The 24,064-nt window shown below is 40.9% G+C and overlaps 1 protein-coding gene across 2 annotated transcripts in view; it reads left to right on the plus strand.

Moving 5' to 3' along the window:
- The first annotated feature begins 2,298 nt into the window (after positions 1–2,298).
- Positions 2,299–24,064, plus strand: part of ptgs1 (prostaglandin-endoperoxide synthase 1) — a 48,376-nt gene continuing 26,610 nt past the window's right edge. Inside the window, exons 1-5 of one of the 2 annotated variants that reach the window (XM_024400032.2) lie at positions 2,299–2,577; positions 2,687–2,776; positions 17,762–17,878; positions 21,202–21,342; positions 23,885–24,028. In XM_024400032.2, coding sequence (XP_024255800.1) covers positions 2,571–2,577; positions 2,687–2,776; positions 17,762–17,878; positions 21,202–21,342; positions 23,885–24,028 — 499 coding nt within the window. In that variant the 5' untranslated portion in view covers positions 2,299–2,570. Of the gene's footprint in view, positions 2,578–2,686; positions 2,777–17,627; positions 17,651–17,761; positions 17,879–21,201; positions 21,343–23,884; positions 24,029–24,064 lie in introns of those variants that run through there. The other variant, XM_024400033.2, reaches the window with a different exon arrangement.

The raw sequence follows: 24,064 nt of genomic DNA on the forward strand, positions 1-24,064 counted from the left end.
ACCTTATCATGCACCTGTCTCAAAACAGTGGCGGCGGAAAAAAATACATGTCATCTAGGCACTTAAATAGTGAATGGAGGACACTTTTCCCGTGGTTGATTTTCATGTCAGCCAGGTAGGCTATACTCCTGTTGTGAAGAGAAGCAATGTGCTTAATATTAGGAAAGTTGAGAAATAAATATAGTAAGCCTAGCCTATAGAAAGATGATCACTCTGTTTTTTCTCAAGCAATTGCATAGCCTATATAAATGTTGCGCAACAATAGCTCATGGGCTCTCATGGAGTGTTTGATTAGATTTTCGATTACCTTTGCATTGATATGAGAGTGTTTAGAGGGACAATAGAGTGCAGGGTACCAGGCAATTCGCAAGTTTGGTAGGCTACTAATGACCATCAGCAGCATCAGAGCTTGGAGAAGCCTAATTACCTTGGCTAAATGGTCACATGGAATTTGGCTGCCTTCATGACTTGTGACTGCCGGTTTGGCAATAAGGTCACCGTAACAGCCATAGTGGTAGATAGGCCTTCACTGCAGGCTGCAGGGGTTGCCTTTCACCAGCAAGATCCAGATATTTTACAGGTTAAGAAGGTGTACTTTGTGATCTTTATAGCTATGGTGATGAATGGCACCGCCAAGGACAGTGCCACAGGAAGTCCAGGAAAATAGATATCATTGTGGAGCGGTTCCTGGGACTGAAAGACTTCTCGTTGAAGCAATTGCATGGAGTATTGTCACGGGACGTACTAGCCCTTGATCATGACTTTCAGTTCCATTACATTACACAGAAGAGTCATTGGATGAAGGTGTCTTCTGTAGGGGGGAGTTTTGTTAAGAGCCGCAAAGCTTCTGAACAGCAACACACACTTTGCGGTTTGGAAGCATTAAGACTTTATCTTTTATATCGGCGAGAAATCATTAAAAAAAGGTTAAATTGATATACACCTTTATAGGCTTAATGTTCCCACACGGCCATATTCCCATGTTACAGCGCTTGTTTACGGAAAACAGATTGAAAACAGAGTGGACTATTTGTGCTAATTAGCTATCTGCATCTCCAAACACCTGTTTGTAAAAGGAAGAAAGGGAAAGGGGGATACCTAGTCATTTGTACAACTGAATGCATTCAACTGAAATGTGTCTTCCTCATTTAACCCAACTCTGAATCAGAGAGGTGCGGGGGACTGCCATAATCGACATCCACATCTTCGGCACCCGGGGAACAGTGGGTTAACTGCCTTGCTCAGGGGCAGAACGACAGATTTTTACCTTGTCAGCAGAGACACAACAAATGTGTTTTCACAGTCTGACAAATACTGTTGGCTGCAACTGAGTTAAAACCGGTTATGTTTCTAGAACTATACCACAATTGAAAATCAAATCAGGTTTAATTAGAGTATTTGCCTGTTTTGGCTCCAAGAGCCAATTCACACTTTAAACAGAACAAGTAAGGTCCTTAAACTAAGGATTAACATTAGGCTCCTTTAGTCCAATATTGGGCTAGAGCCATATGCAAAGATTTGAAGGGAGGAAGAAGTGGGAGTTTTGTTTTTGTTTTTATTTGGGTGGATGAAGTTAGTTTTCCCCATCACATATGGATTTTCTTTAAAGAAACATGTTTTAACCCTGTCCAGTTTGTAGTGGCTATACACTTTTTTGGGGTGTAGTCCGCCATAAAACCCACAGAAAAAGAGAAATGAAAGGTTTCTTTCCGTGAAGTTCCCCACTGCAGATGCGTGTTGCATGTAGGCCTGCGCCAAATGGACGTAGCCTCGTGTTTTTAAAAGTTTGTTTCTTATTCTTGTTTTTTCCCTCCTGCATTGTAAATTCCCACTGGGACCTGGAACTCCACATCCTAAATGATGACTCTGTACGTTTTTGTCTATCCTCCCCCGATTCAGAATATGTAATTTTCATAATCTTTGGAACGCTTTGTGTAAGAGCTATTGAAGATTGAAATCTGAAATCGTTTTAAAAAATAAAATAAAAACTCATGTGGATTTTTCTTCATCCACCCCTGATTCAGAATATATTATGTTCATAGTAATGGCATGTTTGGTTCAATAGCTATTGACGAGAGAACTGAATATCCAATATAAAACCATTTTACCTCTATACTGGTTACACTTACGATGATGATGATTTTCAGGGTGTGTAATCTGCAAAATTCAAGGATATTGCAATTGCAAGAAAAGCAAGTATTCATACTAGTTTAAAGTATCTTCACTAGGATTGTAATGCACTCATAACAACCAATAGATGGAGCCATTAAACTACATTACACACTAGCCAATCTGGGTGTTGAGAAGGCTGCATACTGAAGTGAACCAGGAGATGGGGAGCTACACTACTCGTTTCGCTCCTACATTCTTGCAGTCATAATGTCCTGTATGTAATTCTGCGTGGACTTGTCAGTTTTTAGATGGTATCTAAACAGTTTCCTGTCAGAAAATACTTCGTTTCGGGTATGGGTGTTTATTTATGAGAGTACTCTAATAACTACTTTTTGTTGCACTGCCTTACTGAGAAGAGCGCGTGCTTTGAAGGTGCGTTTTATGCATTACATCTAACAATGAGAGGTGAGTTCCTTACAATTAATTCCCCCCCGAACATATTTAATCAAAGTCGCCAACCCTGGTTAGTATAGGCTGTTTCTCAATTAATTAACTCTGATAATTGTGTTTCTAGAGTGCATCGTGTGCGTATGGGCGTTTGTCCTGCTGCTAAGGTTACCAACATGTGCAGGGGAAGAGATCAGAGACGCCTCTGCGAATGTTGGTAAGCGTATAATATCTTGTATTATTATAACCTATAGTATTATTCAGGGGTGCCAAGTTTTCTAGGGGTGTCATAATTTTTCCGTGGGTCCGGCCCAGGAAACAAAATCTGTTTTAAAGCGAATTTCCTGCAAATCTACATGTTTTCTCATGGTTTAGCCTTAGGCCATTTTTAAAACACTGGTCAGATGTATTAAGGTTTATTTTAAATATACACACTCAAAACTCGACGACTTGGTTGAAGTTACTTTCAGATGATTTGGCCATTGAATGTAGAGTATGCTAACTCAATATGATATTAATGGTTGGTGGCAGTGGCTAACCATAGTACGAATTGCAGTCTCTCCTTGACTTTAAGAAACCAACATGTAAATCTAAAACTTTAGCTAATCCTGCCTTGAGTTACAGGTAACTGCCAAAATAAAGGAACCCCCAATATAGTGTCTTAATTAGGCGTTGGGCCAACATGAGCCGCCAATGCGCCTTGGCATAGATTCTACAAGTGTCTGGAACTCTATTGGAGGAATTCAACATCATTCTTCCATGAGAAATTCCATCATTTGCTGTTCTGTTGATAGTGGTGGAAACCGCTGTTTTAGGTGGCTCCAGAATCTCCCATAAGTTTTCAATTGGGTTGAGATGCGCGTGCACACACACCCAAAAGGTTTTATTTATCACATTTGCCGAATACAACAGGTGTAAACTTGACAGTGAAATGTTTGCTTAATATGAGCCCTTCCCAACGATGCAGAGTTAAAAAGTAAGAATAAAATGTTAACATTTGGAATAAAATACAAGAATGAAGCTATATACAGGAAGTACCAGTACCAGATCAATGTGCAGGAATACAAAGCATTTGTGCATTCCAAAAGTATTCATACCCCTTGACTTAATCCACATTTTGTTGTAACAGCCTGAATTCAAAATGGATTAAATAAATTATTTTTCTCACCCATCTACACAAAATACCCTATAATGACACTGTCAAATTCATTGAAAATGAAATGCAGCAGCGGTCTAAGACACTGCATTTCAGTGCAAGAGGCATCACTACAATCCCTGGTTCGAATCTAGGCTGTATGGGAGTCCCATAGGGCGGCGCACAATTGGCCTGGCGTCGTCCGAGTTTGGCCGAAATAGGCCGTCATTGTAAATAAGAATTTGTTCTTAATCGACTTGCCTAGTTAAATAAAATAAAAATGTAAAAGTCTAATTTATGTAAGTATTCACACGCCTGAGTAAATACTTTGAAGAAGCACCTTTGGCGGCGATTACAGCTTTGAGTCGTCTTGGTATGTCTATCAGCTTTGCACATCTGGATTTGGTGAAGTTAGAGCGAACAGCAATCTTCAAGTCTTTCCACAGATTTTCAATGGGATTCAAGTATCCTCATCAAGGATTTGGCTCCGTTCATTGTTCCCTTTATCCCTACCAGTCTCCCAGTTGCTGAAAAGCATGAAATCACATTTTAAATTTTTTATTGGTTACATACACATATTTAGCAGATTTTATTGCAGGTGTAGTGAAATACTTGTATTCCTAGCTCCATCAGTGCAGTAATATCTAACAATAGACACATCTAAAGGTAAAATGGGATTAAGACCTATATAGACATGTAGTGTTTGTGTTAGATATATATAAATAACACACACACACACAGAGTACCAGTCAAAAGTTTGGACACACTTACTCATTCCAGGGTTTCTTTATTTGTAAAGACATCAAAACTATGAAATAACACATGGAATCATATAGTAACCAAAAAAGTGTTATATGAATTAAAATATATTTCAAATTCTTCAAAGTAGCCACCCTTTGCCTTGATGACAGCTTTGCACACTCTTGGCATCCTCTCAACCAGCTTCACATGAAATGCTTTTCCAACACTCTTGAAGGAGTTCCCACATATGCTGAGCATTTGTTGGTTGCTTTTCCTTCACTCTGCTGTCCAACTCATCCAAAATCATATCAATTGGATTGATTGTGGAGGCCAGGTCATCTGATGAAACACTCCTTGTTCAAATAGCTGATTGTTGATTGTATATGCGACTGCACTAGAAATAAACGTTTCATATATACACTACCACTCAAGTTTGGGGTCACAGCTTTTCTTTCAAAAACAAGGAAATTCCTATTTTTTTGTCCATTTAAAATAACATCAAATTGATTAGAAATACAGTGTAGACATTGTTAATGTTGTAAATGACTTGTAGCTGGAAACAGCTGATTTTTAATGGAATATCTACATAGGCATACAAAGGCCCATTTTTTTAAATCTGCAACCATCACTCCTATGTTCCAATGGCACGTTGTGTTAGCCTTTTAAAATGATAAACTTGGATTAGCTAATTGATCATTAGAATCCCCTTTTGCAATTATGTTAGCACAGCTGAAAACTGGCTTTCTTTAGACTAGTTGAGTATCTGGAGCATCAGCATTTGTGGGTTCAATTACAGGCTCAAAATGTCCAGAAACAAAGACCTTTCTTCGGAAACTCATCAGTCTAATCTTATTCTGAGAAATGAAGGCTATTCCATGTGAAAAATGTCCAAGAAGCTGAAGATCTCGTACAACACTGTGTACTACTCCCTTCACAAAACAGTGCAAACTGGCCCTAACCAGAATCGAAAGATGAGTTGGAGGCCCCAGTGCACAACTGAGCAAGAGGACAAGTATATCGGTGTCTAGTTAGTGAAACACACGCCTCACAAGTCCTCAACTGGCAGCTTCATTAAATAGTACCCGCAAAACAAGTCTCAACATCAACAGTGAAGAGGCGACTCTGGGATGCTGGCCTTCTAGGCAGAGTTGCAAAGAGAAAGCCATATCTCAGACTGGCCAGTAAGATTAAGATGGGCAAAAGAACATATACACTGGACAGAGGAACTCTGCCTAGAAGGCCAGCATTCCGGAGTCGGCTCTTCATTGTTTTAACACTTTTTTTGGGTTCTACATGATTCCATATGTGTTATTTCATAGTTTTGATGTCTTCACTATTTATCTACAATGTAGAAAATGGTAAAAGTAAAACTATTGAATGAGTAGGTGTGTCCAAACTTTTGACTGATACGGTATGTACTTCAGATATTTCTGCAATTCATTTTCAATACATTAGCCAACATTTCTAAACATGTTTTCACTTTGTCATTATGGGGTATTGTGTGTAGGTGGATGAGTGTTTTTATTTATTTAATCCATTTTGAATTCAGGCTTTAACACAACAAATGTGGATTAAGTCAAGGCTGTATGTATACTCGTTGCAGGTACTGTATCTACATGAATGCAGGTTAAAGTGACTAGGTATCAGGATTGATGATGATGATAGTAAAGAACAGAGTAGCAGAAGCATATGATGAGTGCAAAAGTGTTTTTGTGTTGTGTGTGAGGGAGTGTGTGTGTGTGTGTGTGTGTGTATATATGTATATATATGTCTTGTGAGTGTGCAGATCTGTGTAACCATTTAATTAACAATTTTAGCATTATTGCTATTTAGTGGTCTTTTTGCTTGGGTGTAGAAGCTGTCTCGGAGCCTGTTGGTCCGAGAGCCGATGCTCCGGTACTGTTTGCCGGGGGGTAGCAGAGTGAACAGTCTATGGCTTGGACACTTGGAAAAACACAGATACACTTTAAACCCCCTATGCTTCTTTGAGACCCCTCATTCAAAGTCGCTGAGATATTTTCTTCTAGCCATGGTAGCCAAAATACTGGCCATTTTTATAAATGACCCTAAGCATGATGGGCTGTTAATTGCTTAATTTACTCAGGAACTACACCTGTGTGAAGCACCTGCTTTCAATATGCTTTATCCCTTATTTACTCAAGCGTTTCCTTTATTTTGTCAGGTACCTGTAACTCTCCAAGAGGGTTGGCTTCCCACCCCTGATCTTTTCCCCAAATACTGGGAGTTTGAATATGTTCGTGTGACATTTTGATTTCTACACAATTACCCCACATTCAAGAAAAATCGAATGAATATCAATTTTAAGGTGTTTGAGGCTAATTTGCAAAACCTTGCCATCTTACATAGGCAAGATCTTTTGCTGTTATGATTACCTTTTTTGCCTAGCAGCTTGTGCTCTATACTAAAATGTCAAAACAGGATATTAAGGCAAGGGACATTTCTCATTTTATGACTTAGCCTATATTCATCACTGTCCATAAATGCTTATTACATTTATTTTCAAAGACACAAGTTGGCATATCAGATTTTAAATACAGAATTTGCTGAAGTAATTAGGCTAAGTGAAATAAAAGTATGAGGAATAACAGTGTTTTAGGTTCATTTGTGTGCATATCTCACCAATGTTTTAGCCCCTTGTAAGGGATGGGAATTGTTCTACAGAGATTTTTCTGCCACAGAAAGCCTTTGCCGTTTAAGCGTTTATTTTCAGGATGCGTAAATCCAAACTGCAACACCTAGTCATTAAAGGGTTTTCTTAATTTTTAAAAACAATTTTCTACGCTGTAGAATAGTAGTGAAGACTTAAACTATGAAAGAACACATATGGAATCATGTAGTAACCAAAACAGTGCTAAACAAATCAAAATATATTTTATATTTGAGATTCTTCAAATAGCCACCCTGTACTCTGCACACTTGGCATTTTCTCTCAACCAGCTTCACCTGGAATGCTTTTCCAACAGTCTTATATGCTGAGCACTTGTTGGCTGCTTTTCCTTCACTCTGTGGTCCGACTTATCCCTCAATGAGCTTGACACCTTGATAAGATAATTTCCCGACGATGGCTCACCTCTTTGTACTTGGCGACTTCAACCTGCCAATATCTGCCTTCAAATGATTTTCCTTCCAACTCTTTCCCCTCCTTGCCTCTTTTGGCCTCACCCTTTACCAATCCCCTCCATCTCACACGGCAGGCAATACGCTTGACCTTATCTTTACTAGAGTCTTCTTTCCTACTAATCTCACTGCAACCCCCTTCCAGGTCTCTGATCACTACTTTGTTTATTTTTCTGTCTCCCTTTCCTCCAACCCTAACCACTCAGCCCCTACCCAGATGGTAATGCGCCGTCGCAATTTTCACTCTCTCGCTCCCACTACTCTTTCCTCTTCTATCCAATCATCTCTCCCTTCTGCTAAATCCTTCTCCCTTCCGCCTCTTCGACCCTACCCTCCTCCCTTTCCGCATCCTATGGCTCACTGTCCCGTTTCCTCCTGGCTGGCTTGGCCCTCCCCTCCTGCTCCGTGGCTGAGCTTACAGAACAGGGCTGTGGGCAACTGAGCGAAAATGTAGAAAACCTATCATCCTTTCCCTCCCTCCTCTCTACCCTCTCTTCCTCTGTATCTGCTGCTAAAGCCACTTTCTAAATGTCAATCTTCTGCCTCTAACCCTAGCAAACTATTTTCCACGTTCTCCTCCCTACTTAATCCTCCACCCCTCCTCCTCCCTCTCTGTGGATGACTTTGTCAACTACTTTGGAAAAAAAGGTTGACGACATCCACTACTCATACACTCAGCATATTGTGTCCACTCACACAGAATTACACTACGCCTTGACCTCTTTCTCCCCCCTCTCTCCAGATGACATCCTGTCACTAGTGAGGTCTGGCCGCTCGACCCCGTCCCCTCCTTCCTTCTCCAGACCATCTCTGGAGACCTTTTCCCATTTCTCAAGTACAAATCTGTCCCCCTGACAAGGGTACAAATCTGTTCTTCTGACTTCCCTCATCAACTCATCCCTGACCACTGGCTGCATCCCCTCTGACTTGAAAATGGCCCGAGTTGCTGCCCTCAAGAAACCAACACTTGACTCAACTGTCAAACTATAGACCTGTCTCCCTTTCGTTTCTTTCCAAAAAACTTGAGCGTGCTGTCTCTGATCAACTTTCTCGTTATCTCTCTCAGAACTCTCATCTTGACCCTAACCAGTCAGGCTTCAAGACGGGTCACTCAACCAAGACTGCTCTTTTCTGTGTCACGGAGGCTCTCCGCCCTGCCAAAGCTGACTCTCTCTCCTCTGTTCTCATCCTCCTAGATCTATCTGCTGTTTTGGACAACGTGAACCATCAGATACTCCTCTCCACCTTCTTTAGGCTGGGCGTCTCAGGCTCTGCACACTCTTGGATTGCATCCTACCAGGCAGGCCGCTCCTACCATGTGACGTGGAGATGATCTGTGTCTGCACCCCAGGCCCTCTTCTCTCTATACACCAAGTCACACTGCTCCGTCATATCCTCACATGGTCTCTCCTATCATTGCTATGTGGATGACACTCAACTACTCCCCCCACCCCCCTTCTGACACCCAGGTGTGGCGACAAGCATCTCTGTGTGCCTGACATACATCTCAACTTGGATGTTGGCCCACCACCTGAAGCTCAACCTCGACAAGATGAAACTATTCTTCCTCCCTGGAAAGTCCTGCCTGCTCAAAGACCTCTCCATCATGGTTGACAACTCCAGTGTCACCCTCCCAGGGTGCAAAGAAGCTTGGCGTGACCCTGGACAACACCCTGTCGTTCTCTGCAAACATCAAGGCAGTGACCCGCTCCTGCAGGTTCGTGCTCTACAACATCCGTAGAGTCCGACCCTACCTTGGGTCATGGGGCGGCAGCATGGGGCGGCAGCGTAGCCTACTGGTTAGAGCGTTGGACTAGTAACCGAAAGGTTGCAAGATCGAATCCCCGAGCTGACAAGGTACAAATCTGTCATTCTGCCCCTGAACAAGGCAGTTAACCAACTCTTCCTAGGCCGTCATTGAAAATAAGAATTTGTTCTTAACTGACTTGCCTAGTTAAATAAAGGTAAAAAAATATGTTTAAAAAACCTTACACAGGAAGTGGCGCATGTCCTAATCTAGGCACTTGTCCTCTCCTGTCTGGACTATAGCAACACGCTGTTGGCTGGGCTCCCAACTTATGCCATCAAACCCCTGCAATGAATGCAGCAGCCCACCTGGTTTTCAACCGTGCCAATTTCTCTCATGTCACCCTGCTCATCCGCACACTCCACTGGCTTCCAATTGAATCTCGCTTCCACTATAAGACCTTGGTGCTTAACTACAGAACAGCAAGAGGGTCTACCCCTCCCTACTTTCAGGCTATGCTCTGCCACCTCAGGTCTCTTGGCCCTCCCACCCCTATGGAAGGGCAGCTCCCGCTCAGCCCAGTCCAAGCTCTCCTTTGTCCTGGCACCCCTATGGTGGAACCAGCTTCCCCCTGACGCTCGGACAACAGAGTCTCTGCCCATCTTCTGAAAACATCTGAAACCCTACCTCTTCAAACAGTATCTTTAAATAATCCTCCTCCTACCCCACCTTCTAGCTTTGACACTACTGACAGCTACATTATTGAGGTAAAATGTACTTTCTATGCCTGTGATATGTGTAGCTATCTTAAGATGAATGCACTTGCTCTTATCCAGAGCGACTTATAGTGTCTGCTAAATGACTCAAATGTAAACAGAAGTCCACTCTAAAATATGCAGTTTTGTCACACACCACAATGCCACAGATGTCTCAAGTTTTGAGTAAGCATGCTGACTGCAAGAATGTCCGCCAGAGCTGTTGCCAGAGAATTAAATGGTCATAAGTCGTTTTAGAGAATTTGGCAATACGTCCAACCGGCCTCACAACTACAGACCACGTGTAACCATGCTAGCCCAGGATCTCCACATCCTGCTTCTTCACCTGCAGGATAATCTGAGACAAGCCTCCCAGACGGTTGATAAAACTGTGGGTTTGGACAGCTAGGGCTGTTTTACGGTGAGCATATTACCGCCACAAGTCATGGCTGCAGTCAAATTCCACCTGACCGTTTAGTCAAGGTAACTCGGATTCTCCAAAACTGAGCTCTGATGCCGCTGATGGTCATTAGTAGCCTACCAAACTTGCTAACGGCCAGTTGCTAATGGCCTGGTACTCAGCGCTCTATTGTCTCTCTAATCACTCTGACGTCAATGCAAATGCTATTGCAAATACAACACTCATGTTGCAAAACATTTCTATAGACTATGACAGCTGTTTTGATGGCCTCTTAAAAAGAGGATCCCATCAGCTTTCTATAGGCTAGACCTACTATATTTATTTATTTATTTATTTAGTTTATTTCTCAACGTTCCTAATATTAAACACATTGCTTTGCATCAGGAGAATAGCTTACCAGGCTGGCATAAAAATTTACTGTGGGGAAAAGCTTCCTCTATTTGCTATTTAGGTGCATATGACACATTTTTTTTCCCCTGACCCTGTTCCGACAGGTGCATGATAAGGTTACATTCTAAATCAAAACTAATTTCACACGCATATATTATTTAGTATATGTAAAGACAAGATTCAATTGAAAATAGTCTGATGGGTGACAATATTATCACTTGTGAATTATACCCAGCATGTGCAGTCTAAGGCAAGAAACAGCGACAATTTTTAAAAACTTTTTCAAATCATAGTTGCACACATGTAGCCTAGTCCATAGGCCTATATGTTTTGATAAGGTTTGTATTACAACTAAAATGGCCAAATGACTCCAAACGTCACTTATAGGCCAAGGACCCATGTAACACATAGCCTACAGAGCCTAGTGAAACCTCTATTCTTATAAGCCTAGTCATTGCGCAATTGGGTGTGAAGAGTTTTGACTAGCCACTATTTAAAAGAAGTTCCCAGCTTTCTCGTGCTTATATATTTATTGCGAAATTAAGCACATTTAATCTGCTTTACAACATACAGTATGTGGTGTGTGTCAAGTTTGGGGAAGCACATTTTCACCATAAAAATGAACCTCTATAATAAAACATTACATTCGTTTTCACATTTGCAGACGAGCCTACTATTCGTAATGTGATGAGTAGATTGGATAGTCATAATGTAGGCTAATTTAACTCGATCACTGTTGGCAGAAAAATACAGTTCAATGCATGGCTGATCGCGTATGTAGTAGGCTATTTCAGATGACTTATGTTTCTTCTTTCTTCGACTGGGAAAAATGTGCCCTTTTTATAAACATATTTTCATGCAATTCTACTACACTTTATATGACTGGAGACGGAAGAATCTTTTCTAATATGACAAATTTCAGAGTAGCCTACACTGCTGACACTGACAAAGATTAATACAAATGACTACGTCCATATAACAAGCCTAAGAGAAGGTGAGGCACACACATAATACGACGTCCATATGATAAGCCTAAGAGAAGGTGAGGCACACACATATGACGTCCATCTGAACTGGAGGAGGAAATTGTTGTCCAAAACAAACTTCAGTAGCACTGAACCAACATTGATAAATAGTGAATATGCTCTCCGCTGGTGCTAGTAAAATAGGCTATACGGTTGTTCACTCAATTGATTTGAGAATTTTGATAACTAAAAAAACAGTATTTTATGTATTCTCTTTTAAAGCAAAACCATTTGCTTTGCAAACTGTTTTCCCACAATTATATTTTGAAATATTGCTATATCCCTTGCTTTGCCTCCTACTTTTCACATTTCCTATTTTTGAATGATTTCTGTATAGACAAGCGTATGGATTACATGTTTTTTTTTTTATAGGGCATTCTAAATCAAAAATAATTCCACACATATATTAGTAGGCTATATGTAAAGACCAGATTAAATTAAGAAATGTCTGATGGGTGAGAATATTATCAAGTGCTTGTCAAATTGTGCATGAGAGACTGAAGTGTGAGCAGCCTGCACAAAAAAACCCAGAGCAGAGCTCATGCCTTTCCATGCAACTTTTTCAAATCATCATTAGTGGCATCATGCAGCCTTAGGCTATATGTTTGGATTTTTTTTATACATTCTAAGGTTTTTCACAACTGAAGTAGCATAAATAACTCTAAATTAAGCATATAACTTGCATTCATAAAGTTTTCAGACCCCTTTTTTCCACATGCTACGTTACAGACTTATTCTAAAATATATCTATTTTTAAAATTCCCTCAATCTACACAATACCCCATAATGACAAAGTGAAAAGAGGTTTCAGAATTAAAAATACAAATCTGAAATAATATATATTTTACATAAGTATTCAGACCCTTTGCTATGACACTCTAAATTTAGCTCGGGTGCATCCTGCTTCTTCAATTGATCATCCTGGATGTTTCTACAACTTGATTGGAGTCCACCTGTGGTAAATTAAATTGATTGGACATGATTTGGAAAGGCACACACCTGTCTATATAAGGTCCCACAGTTGACAGTGCATGTCAGAGCAAAAACTAAGCCATGAGGTTGAAGGAATTGTCCGTAGAGCTTTGAGACAGGATTGTGTCGAAGCACAGATCTGGGGAAGGGTACCAAAACGTGTCTGCAGCATTGAAGGTCGCCAAGAACACAGTGGCCTCCATCATTCTTAAGTGGAATATGTTTGGAACATTCTTAAATGGAAGATGTTTGGAACCACCAAGACTCTTCCTAGAGCTGACCACCTGGCCAAACTGAGCAGTCAGGGGAGAAGAACCTTGATCAGGGAGGTGACCAAGCACCTGATGGTCACTGTAAGAGTTCCTAGGTGGAGATGGGAGAACCTTCCAGAAGAACAAACATCTCTTCAGCACTCCACAAATCAGGCTTTTATGGTAGAGTTGCCAGATGGAAGCCACTTCTCAGTAAAAGGCACATGGCAGCCGGCTTGGAGTTGGCCAAAAGGCACCTAAATGACTGACCATGAAAAACAAGATTCTCTGATCTGGTGAAACCAATATTGAGCGCTTTGGCCTGAATGCCAAGCGTCACATCTGGAGGAAACCTGGCACCATCCCTACGGTGAAGCATCGTGATGGCAGCATCATGCTGTGGGGATGTTTTTCAGCGGCAGGTACTGGTAGACTAGTCAGGATTGATGGAAAGATCAACGGAGAAAAATACAGAGATCCTTGATTAAAACCTGCTCCAGAGCACCCAAGACCTCAGACTGGGCTGAATGTTCACCTTCCAACAGAACAATGACCCTAAGCACAAAGCTAAGACAACGCAGGAGTGGCTTCGGGACAAACCTCAATGTCCTTGAGTGGCCCAGCCAGAGCCCGGACTTGAACCTGATCGAACATCTCTGGAGAGACCTGAAAATAGCTGTGCAGCTTTGCTTCCTATCCAACCTGACAGAGCTTGAGAGGATCTGCAGAGAAGGTGAGAAACTTCCCAAATACAGGTGTTCCAAGCTTGTATCCAAGAAGGTGGCAGGTGGTTAGAGCGTTGGGCCAGTAACCGAAAGGTTGCTGGATCAAATCCCCGAGCTGACAGGTAAATCTGTCGTTCTGCCTCTGAACATGGCAGTTAACCCACTGTTCCCCGGTAGGCCATCATTGTAAATAAGTGTTTGTTCTTAAGTGACTTGCCTAGTTAAGTAAAGGTTATACGGTTGAAGTCAGAAGTTTACATGCACCTAGGCGGGAGTCATTAAAACTATTTTTTCAACCACGCCAAAACTCATTTGTTAATTAACAAGAAATTTGTGGAAAGTCGGTTAGGACATCTACTTTGTGCATGACACAAGTAATTTTTCCAACAATTGTTTACAGACAGATTATTTCACTTATAATTCACTGTACTGAGTAAAGGGTCTGAATACTTATGTAAATGTGATATTTCTGTTTCATTTTTTTTATACATTTGCAAACATTTCTAAAAACCTGTTTGCTTTGTCATTATAGGGTATTGTGTTTAGATTGCGGAGATTAGGATGTTTTAAAATCCATTTTAGAATAAGGCTGTAACCTAACATTTTGGGGAAGAAGTCAAGGAGTCCTAATACTTTCCGAATGCGCTGTAGGTGGACCAGTTTTTGTCAACCACTCAACACAGAATAGCCGCATGTGCCAGCCACTCCCTGTTTTCTTCACACTATAAAATAACACAATGGAATTCAAAGCAAATCTTGCCTTCTAAATGAACTAGTGTAGCCCAAAGCCAGATGACAACTTAAAATAAGGAAAACTCAGAATATGCTATAAATAATACATTTATTGTGATGGGTAGGCTAGACTTTTTTTTAAATGTAGATGTTCCAAAGGTCCACATCAGTGGCTTGTAGGTTATGCGTGGAATCCAGGAGATGCTAAAAGTGTTTTAAGTACCGTGAAACTAGCAGTCATTTGCTTGACAATTACCGTCTGACAAAATTTCACGACCTCCACAGCACAACCAACGAATTTCTGCACAAACTGTCAGAGACCGTCTCAGGGAAGTTCTTCTGCATGCTCGTCCTCATCAGTGCCTTCTGCAATTCGGCACTGTAACCGACTTCAGTGGGGAAATGCTCACCGTTGATGGACACTGGAGAAGTGTGCTCTTCATGGATGAATCCCGTTTTCAACTGTGCCAGGCAGATGGCAAGCAGTGTGTATGACGTCTTGTGGGCGTGCGGAACAGAGTTCCCCATGATGGACAGGCATAAGCTACGGACAACGAACACAGTTGCAATTTGAATGCACAGATACCGTGACGAGATCCTGAGGCCCATTGTCGTGCCATTCATCTGCTGCCATTACCTCATGTTTCAGCATAATGCACAGCCCCATGTCGCAAGGATCTGTACACCTCCTGGAAGCTGAAAAATGGCCCAGTTCTTCCATGGCTTGCATACTCACCAGACATGTCACCCACTGTTTGGGATGCTCTGGATCGACATGTACGACAGCGTGCTCCCACCAATATCCAGCAACTTTGCACAGTCATTAAAGAGAAGTGGGACAACATTCCACAGGCCACAGTCAACAGCCTGATCAACTTTACGTGAGATGTTGTGCTGCATGAGGCAAATGGTGGTCACACCAGATACTGACTGGTTTTCTGATCCACACCCCTACATTAAAAAAAGAAAGTAATCTGTGATCAACAGATGCACATCTGTATTCCCAGTTATGTGAAATCCATAGATTAGGGACTAATGAATATATTTCAATTTGAGTGATTTCCTTAAAATATCTGATTGTTGTGTTTTTATATTTCTGTTCTGTGTGTATCATACTTTGACTAAAACAATGACTTATTGACTTGCATCGATGTGCAACATCATGGGTAAGCTCTTGTCTTTAAGCTCGAAAAAGTGGATTTCTGCTGGTGTGGAAAAAAGCAAAAATAATGTCCAAAACGTATAAAGAGCACAGTCTTATGTACATTTTCCAAAGTATAAAACATGAATATGAAGCTAATGAACAGGGGCCCAGATGGCAAAAGAATTCCCCTCGCTTGCTATTTTCCCCTTACTATTTAGACCATAAATTCCTACCGCCAGCAGGCAAGTGTAGTTTGCCATTCAAGGCGTGATTTACATCCCTGACGGATATCTCCCACTCATAGGACTGCTATGTGCCCTAGGCAAGCAGTCTACCCATGAGTTAATATGAAAGAAAATAGTTAGTCTGTTGCAAAATGTTTTGCAACAAACTGTTTATTCCAAACGTAAAACATTTAGCAATGGAAAAAAAATGTGTTTCTTAAACTGAAGCAAATGGAACGTAATAGTGAGGGATCTAACTAATATTGCCCAATAGAAGCTCTCGTTTAGCTTCCGTTTGGTTCATAAATGGTAAACGATTTCCGTAATGAATATACCCCAGGTAGGTCCCTCCCCGGTTTTATTCCATTTGGTCCTTAAACGGTTTCTGGTGCAGGACTTAATGAATACACCCCAGTTCAATATTTTATAATAAACTGTCGGGGTCTCAACTTACTGTTAAGAGTTAGAATAGTAAAATACACAATTTAGAATTTTATTTTCTCTTATTTGTCACTGAAAGTCACTCAATTACAATGTAATCTAACAATTTTTAGATTGCTATCTAAACTTGTAGTAATAATGGCCTAATACCGACTGGCACACTTGTTTGTGTTAACACAGATGGCACAAAGCATATTTGCAGGCGGAGGAAGACTGTTTTCAATTCTGTGCTAGAAGATGATCTGCCGGGAACAAATCCTGCTGTATCATACATTATTTTTCCAGTTAACGGTATAAATCTTAACTTCCATTGTACATTTGAAAGGGTTAGGAACACTGGCATTTAATACATATTTCATACTATAAATATTCAACCAAATATCTGTCCTGTTGGTTGAATGAGTTGACTACTAGTACAGTATAGGACTGTCGCCTATCAAGAAGCCATCATTTCCTCTTAGCAGAAGACTCCAGTTATATAAATGACTCAAGAATACTGCTTAATGAGGAAGGATCTGCTGAACTACTGCCACTCATACATACTCGTCATTGTGAAAATTATATTTATGATCATCTCAATGGATGCGTGTCTTGCAGGGAACGACAGTAAAGCCATAACATGATAGTGACTGCATGGCCAAGGATGTGAGAGTTGGTATCGTGCTTGCCTCATGGCAGTAGACATTTCTGTTAGCACAGCTCTCCAACCACAGTCTGACTCCTTAAGTAGTCCAAACACTCTTCTTTCCTGGCTTGTAAATTAATTATAGGTTGAATCTCAACTGGAAATCATTCAACTTACTGGTAATGCACTAATGGAAGATTTGTGTGAAAATAGTAGGTTAGGTTGTTCACACCTCGAGTTAGGATTTGGCCCTGACTAAGATGACATGCTCATTTAGCTGTCATTTTGGTGAGTGTCCTCGCCAGATGACAATCATAAAAAATGTGCTTATAGCATCAGCAAAACAATGAACTCAGGCTGGAACTTGATTTTGCCCTCCTCCCCTTTACTGGACTTTTACTGCAGTTATGTGCACATAACTGTATTATTAAATAGATCTTCCCTACCTCACCAGGGAGTCAGGCAACACATCAAATTCCAGCCTGAGATTAATGTTCTGCTCGTGCTTTAAGCACATTCTTCAGTGTGGCATCCAAGCTGGAGAGACATTGGACACCATCTGAATATTGTCCTGGCTGACAACACGGATGTGCGTTGTTATGACAATGATGGTGATCAGGAAAAAGTATGTGCTCTACTAGGAAAAACTTTGGCGTTCTTGGTCATTTCAAATGGTCAGGAAAAGCTCAGTGCCCAAACTGTACTTTAATCGAAGTGTGTGTTTTCTCATTTGCAGTGAATCCCTGTTGCTATTACCCCTGTCAAAACTGGGGTGTGTGTTTAAGGTTTGGCACTGACCGCTATGAATGTGACTGCACTCGCACCGGCTTCTATGGACAGAATTGCACTATCCGTAAGTGAAATGTTTTGCTTATACATTCTTTTGATTATTATTCTTTTGATTAAGTTACATTTTCCATTTTCCTCCCTGGCTTATCAAAATATTGCTATCCTTTCCTGATGTGCGGAAGGACTTGTAAAATGAAAAGAAAAGATGAGCGCATTACATAACCAGGAAATAACATTTCTAGGCCATAAAAGTGAATGATTTTGGTGGTGGGGTTCTGCACAGCTGTGGAATGGCTTTGCAAAGCCAGGGAGACATTTTTGTGTCCAGTCCAACACTGATTGTTTACTTGAGAAATGTCTACGCATTTTAAAGTTCCACTGGTCCCTCATCCATCTAGTAGCTTGTAAACACTTCATTTGTTTCATTCCCCCTCTTCCATCCTAACGGGAACTGACATGATCCTCATGATGAGTAATAGTTAAGTGTTTTGAATTCAGTCATGTTTTGTGGCGTACCATTCACACTTGTAGGAAAGGTTTTTGGGAATCATAGTGCATGATTTAATAATGAATAAATACCAAAATGAAATGAAATTACTTTCAAAGTTGTCTCTTAATACTGCCAGTTGTGAAATAAGGTAACAGATATAAAAAATTAATGCCATGTTCAAACTGGCATACCAGTATAAAACCTTGCTTATCAAAAAATTTAACATTTACAGTGCCTTCAGAAAGTATTCATACCCCTTGACCACATTTTGTTTTTACAGCCTCAATTTAAAATGGATTAAAAAAAAAAAAATTCTCCTGAAAACATGTTTTTAGACATCTAATTCACATAAGTATTCACACCCGAGTCAATACATGTTAGACACCTTTGGCAGAGATTACAGCTGTGAGACTCGCTGGGTACGTCACTAAGAGCTTTGCACACCTGGATTGTACAATATTTACCCATTCTTTTCAAAATTCTTCAAGCTCTGTCAAATTGGTTGTTGATCATTGCTAGACAAACATTTTCATGTCTTGCCATAGATTTTTCAAGCAGATTTAAGTCAAAACTAACTCGGCCACCCAGAAACATTCACGGTCTTCTTGACAGGCAAATTCTTTTTAGGTTGTTGTCCTGCTGAAAGTTGAATTCCTCTCCCAGTGTCTAGGATTTTGCCTGTGCTTAGCTCCATTCCATAATTTTATTTTATCCCCACACTTACATGCATACCAATAACATGATGCAGCCACCACTCTGCTTAAAATATGGAGAGTGGTATTGGATTTGCCCAATAACATATTAGAGTACAACACTTTATATTCAGGACATAAAGTTAATTTTGTCACATATTTGTCGTATTACTGTAGTGCCTTGTTGCAAACAGGATGCATGTTTTTGAATATTTGTATTCTCTACAGGCTTCCTTTTCACTCAATTAGGTTAGTATTGTGGAGTAACTACAATGTTATTGATCCATCCTCAGTTTTCTCCTATCCCTGCCATTAAACTCTAACTGTTTTAAAGTCACCATTTGGCTTCATAGTGAAATCCCTGAGTGGGTTCCTTCCTCTCCAGCAACTGAGTTAGGAAGGACGCCTATATCTTTGTAGTGACTGGGTGTATTGATACATCATCCAAAGTGTAATTAATAACTTCAACATGCTCAAAGGGATATTCAATGTCAGTGTTTTTTTTTTTTACCCATCTACCAATAGGTGTCCTTCTTTGCGAGGCATTGAAAAATCTCTCTGGTCTTTTGAGGTTGAATATGTGTTTGAAATTCATTGCTCGAGTGAGGGACCTTACAGATAATTGAATGTGTGGGGCAGAAAGATGAGGCAGTCAATCAAAAATCATGTTTAACACTATTATTGCACAGTGAGTCCATGCAACGTGTTATGTGACTAGTTAAGAACATGTTTTACTCCTGAACTCATTTAGACTTGTCATAATAAGGGGGTTGAATATTATCGACTCGAGACGACATTTCAGCTTTTCATTTGTAAATATATATTTTAAAAAACAAAACATAATTCCACTTTGACATTATGGGTAGTTGTGTGTAGGTTAGTGACTCATCTCAATGTAATCTATTATAAATTCAGGCTGTAACGCAACAAAATGTGGAAAAAGTCAAGAGGTGTGAATACTTTCTGAAGGCATTGGAAATCCAGACATATGTAAATATTTTCATACCAGAGGAGCCATGGATCAGTAGTGATTGATGCAGATGGCACTACATGGTTGCATTTCTCACCTCTCTAACCTCCTACTAGGACACTGTCCTGGGCTGGCCCAGCATATCTAACAGGCATGTTTGTTCTGGGCGCTATACAACTCTACTTTCAGGACATTTAAGCTGTGGAAGTTTTTTCATAGTCCATCTATAGATACTCAATAAAGGACAGACTTTCAGTAACCTGTCAACTGCATGTCTGTGGAGAGGGGACTTTCAAAATGAGGTGAAATAAACCAACATCCCCTTATCACAGCTCAAAGTCAAAATAAACTGGCCAGGTTTGAGTTGAACACCAATAGAAATGAGATTTAAAAGGAAAGTAAGCCATTTCCAGTGTTGTCCTGCTCAGGGGTTTTCTGATAATATAGCTTTTCAATGTCAAATACAGTGGACTTTAAATTTGATAAACTCAGTAGTGAGTCTCTTCTATCCCATCAACGGTCTGTATATCCTCTTCCTTGTCATCATTCTGTCTCTGCTAAATGTCTCCTTATGTGGAGTGCTCATCAGTAGTCTAGAATGCTACCATGGTTTATCGCCTCAATCCTGGCTATTATAGTTGGCAGCAGCAGTGTTTCCCTTACTATTATTCAGGCAGGGTGGGCCATCTGCCTTGCTCTGTTTCCCCTTTAGTTTGACCTGATTTAGTCTCAATTGAAAATGTTGGCTTTGGAAGCCCTGGATGATTATTTAGGGACCCTCATCACCCTACCTGTGAAGTAATCTGAGGGAAACATTGACTGGCAGTCTAGGTGGGCCCCAGAGTGACACTGGACTGCAGGGATCATCAACTATTTATTTTTTTCTTAAGTAAATGGTCGTGGGGCCGAAACAACATAATTACAAATAATTTGTAGACTGCAAATTGACCACAAGAAGCCCAAACACACATTTGACTAAACATAATTATTTCAAATCTTGCTTTTATTTGTATATAATCACATGTCTCTCAAGTGTGGGAACACTTGGGAACATATTTCCAAAATTGAAATCACTTGGAGTTGATTTCCTGTTGTTTTTAGTCTTATGTCCCCTCATTTATTTTACTGAAAACTTAGGGGGGGAATGAAACCTGTGAGCCACCAGTTTGGGAACTCTGCTGTACTGTATGCAACACCTGCTTTATCAAAGCTTTGTGCCTTATCTCTGTGTGTAGCTGAGTTCTGGACAAGGGTCTACCTGAAGCTGAAGCCGAGCCCTGATGTGGTCCACTACATCCTTACACACTTCCACTGGCTGTGGAGCCTCATCAACAGGACCTTCCTACGGGACTGGCTCATGAGGGTGGTCCTCACAGGTGAGTCGCCATTCAGTGCAGCCGTGGTGAGCATTCTGGCGCCATGGGGGTGCTATGTATAAGGGGTGGAATGGCTAACTTAATGCCATACAATGTACAGTGCTTTGTAACCAGGGGGAACAAGTTATGATGATGGAAATGCATGCATGGATCAATTATGTTGTTGAAAATGCTTTAACGCTCTCCAGAGCCATATATTCATATATCTTCTCTTATGTTACTGCACTAAGAGGAGTTTCTCTTCCCTACCAATGTACACCGACTACGGCAGATTAATTGGACAGTTTGCTTACAACTTGTGTTCATTTGCCTCTTGGTTCCTTTTTGTTATGTTCCCAGCATGTAAATATTTGCATAACACATATTGGCCCATGGTTTCATCACCACACTCTGAGCTCTCCCCTCTAACTCGCTACAGCTGCATACAGTTTTAGGTGTATTTACAAGGTTTAACATCTAAGAGAGGGGCATGGTGAGGTATTGTAAGTCATCTCAGAAGCCCGGGCTGTTGCCTTAAGAAAAGAGGAAGAAGGGGGTCACTGAGTTCACTACTCATCTGCAGATTAACACTGCCTTAAAGTCGAAATGGCAGCAGCAGCTGTGATCATTATGGACTTTTTTTATTTGAGTTGTCCAATATATATATTTTTATGTATATTTGCATCCTTCAACGCTTTCTACTAACCATACTATCATTCATTTGTACAGCTAGGTTGTTTTTAAGCTGGCATGGTCCAGTGTTTTTATGCTGGCCCACACTCTCTCCACCAATTTCCTCCTGTCTGTGTTTGTGTGCGTGCTAACTGGTAGTTGGGTGGAGCGGCGTACTCTGGCCTGACATCCTGACCTTATTTATTCAGTCTCTCTCCCAGGCCTGTGCTCCATGGTCCTCCAGCTGATTTACCACCTCACTCTACACATCACTTCCTTCCATGGAGATTGGAATGGAGACTTCCTCACCTCTGTCTCCCCTCTTTCTAACCCCATGACTGGGAAGAGACACTAGTGTGCTACCAATCTCTGGTGTGTTAGGGTGGTAAGGTGAGAGAGGGTAGTGATTAGGCCCGGGACGATACCAGTTTCGCAATATATTTTCCATGCCAAAAATGAAAGCCTAAAGCAGACCAAAGTTTTGGTCTTTTAAAAAAAAAAATGTGACTCTGGATGACAACATGTTTGTTTCCAACATTAGGGCTGTTTTCCTAAGGAAGTTAAATCTGCTTTGTGTTTTGTTTCCTTGCTGCCATACTAACGAGTATTGCAATACTGGTATCGTCTAGGTTTGATGTGATTGTTTTACCTACTTTATTTTAAAGCACTGATTGATTGCAAGTCTCTCTGCATAAGAGCGTTTGCTAAATGACGGGAATGGCGGGACGGCGCATGGGTCACTTCTGTACTTCCACTAAAAGGCTACTTTGTTAAGCCTTAAAAATAAAACCCATGGTGTTCATCTCATCAGTATGTACTGTATCAACCTTGTGCCTCCACTAAACCCCAACACATCTGTGTCAACCCTGTTAACAACCATGTCATGTTCGTCTGCTATAGCAAGCCCCATGTGTCATAAGCATTGCTAAGGTCTAATCTTTCATGGCATGGCGTCTGAGCTAAGTGTGTTTGTCGACGTGAGCTTGTTTACTGGACGCCCTGGTTTCCCCTCACCCCCTCTCTCTGTCTGGCAGCTGCATTCCTCACAGGATTATATTCCTCCTCTGGCTGGTAGCTGGATTTCCTCACGGTTTTTCAGTTTTATTACAGGATCTGGTCCGTGTATTTTTCCACAGCCATAGTTGTTTCAAGATGTATAGCTGATTGTCATGTGCTATAAACACAAGCAGAACCTGACTGACTTGTGTGTCTAAGAAATATTGGTTTATTTTGCTTTGCAGATGAACAACACGGTTTGTTTCTTGATATTATGTACTATAATGTTAATTGTTTTCAGTTGCATCATATTGATACTTTCTTCCCTCAAATGTTTGCTTGTGGCTTTGCAAAGTCAAGCAACACGTCTGATGTAACTAATATACAGTGGGGCAAAAAATTATTTAGTCAGCCACCAATTGTGTAAGTTCTCCCACTTAAAAAGATGAGAGGGATGAAATCCAAGGCATGTTATAGTGCAGGGCACTACACAGCTAACAATGCCCCTTTTTAAAGGTGTTTTACGCTTGAGCCGACCTCACCGTTTACCATGAGTGGAATCTCTGCCATATAATAGTTGAATGTTTCTCAACTTCAATTGGAAGTTTCTTCAATGTTGAGAATGTGTCTTGACTGAGTTGAAAGTTGCAGTTTTAAAGATGATTATCTTCAGGGTTGTTTGGAAGTCAGGTATTTTCTGACATTACACAATGTTTCCTGTAACGTATGAGAGAAGTGACATCTCTTCATCTAAAATGTGTGATGCACGCACGTACGTACGCATGCATTTCCATCCTGTGGGTTGCATTTCCTCCAACCATTATTGCTTTTTCAGTGAAACTTCAGGCCTTTAATGATCCATGTGTCAAACTATTCTGTGTTCTCTCTGCCAAAGTCAGAGCAAACCTTATTCCCAGTCCTCCTACCTTCAACTCAAAGTATGGATACCTCAGCTGGGAATCCTACTCCAATGTCTCCTATTACACCCGTATCCTACCCCCTGTGCCTGAAGGCTGCCCCACCCCTATGGGTGCCAAAGGTGAGAGGGCATCCAAAGTTCCTATCAGAAAATAAT

The sequence above is a fragment of the Oncorhynchus tshawytscha genome, linkage group LG04 (assembly GCF_018296145.1).
Source record: "Oncorhynchus tshawytscha isolate Ot180627B linkage group LG04, Otsh_v2.0, whole genome shotgun sequence".
In the NCBI taxonomy this organism is placed as follows: Eukaryota; Metazoa; Chordata; class Actinopteri; order Salmoniformes; family Salmonidae; genus Oncorhynchus; species Oncorhynchus tshawytscha.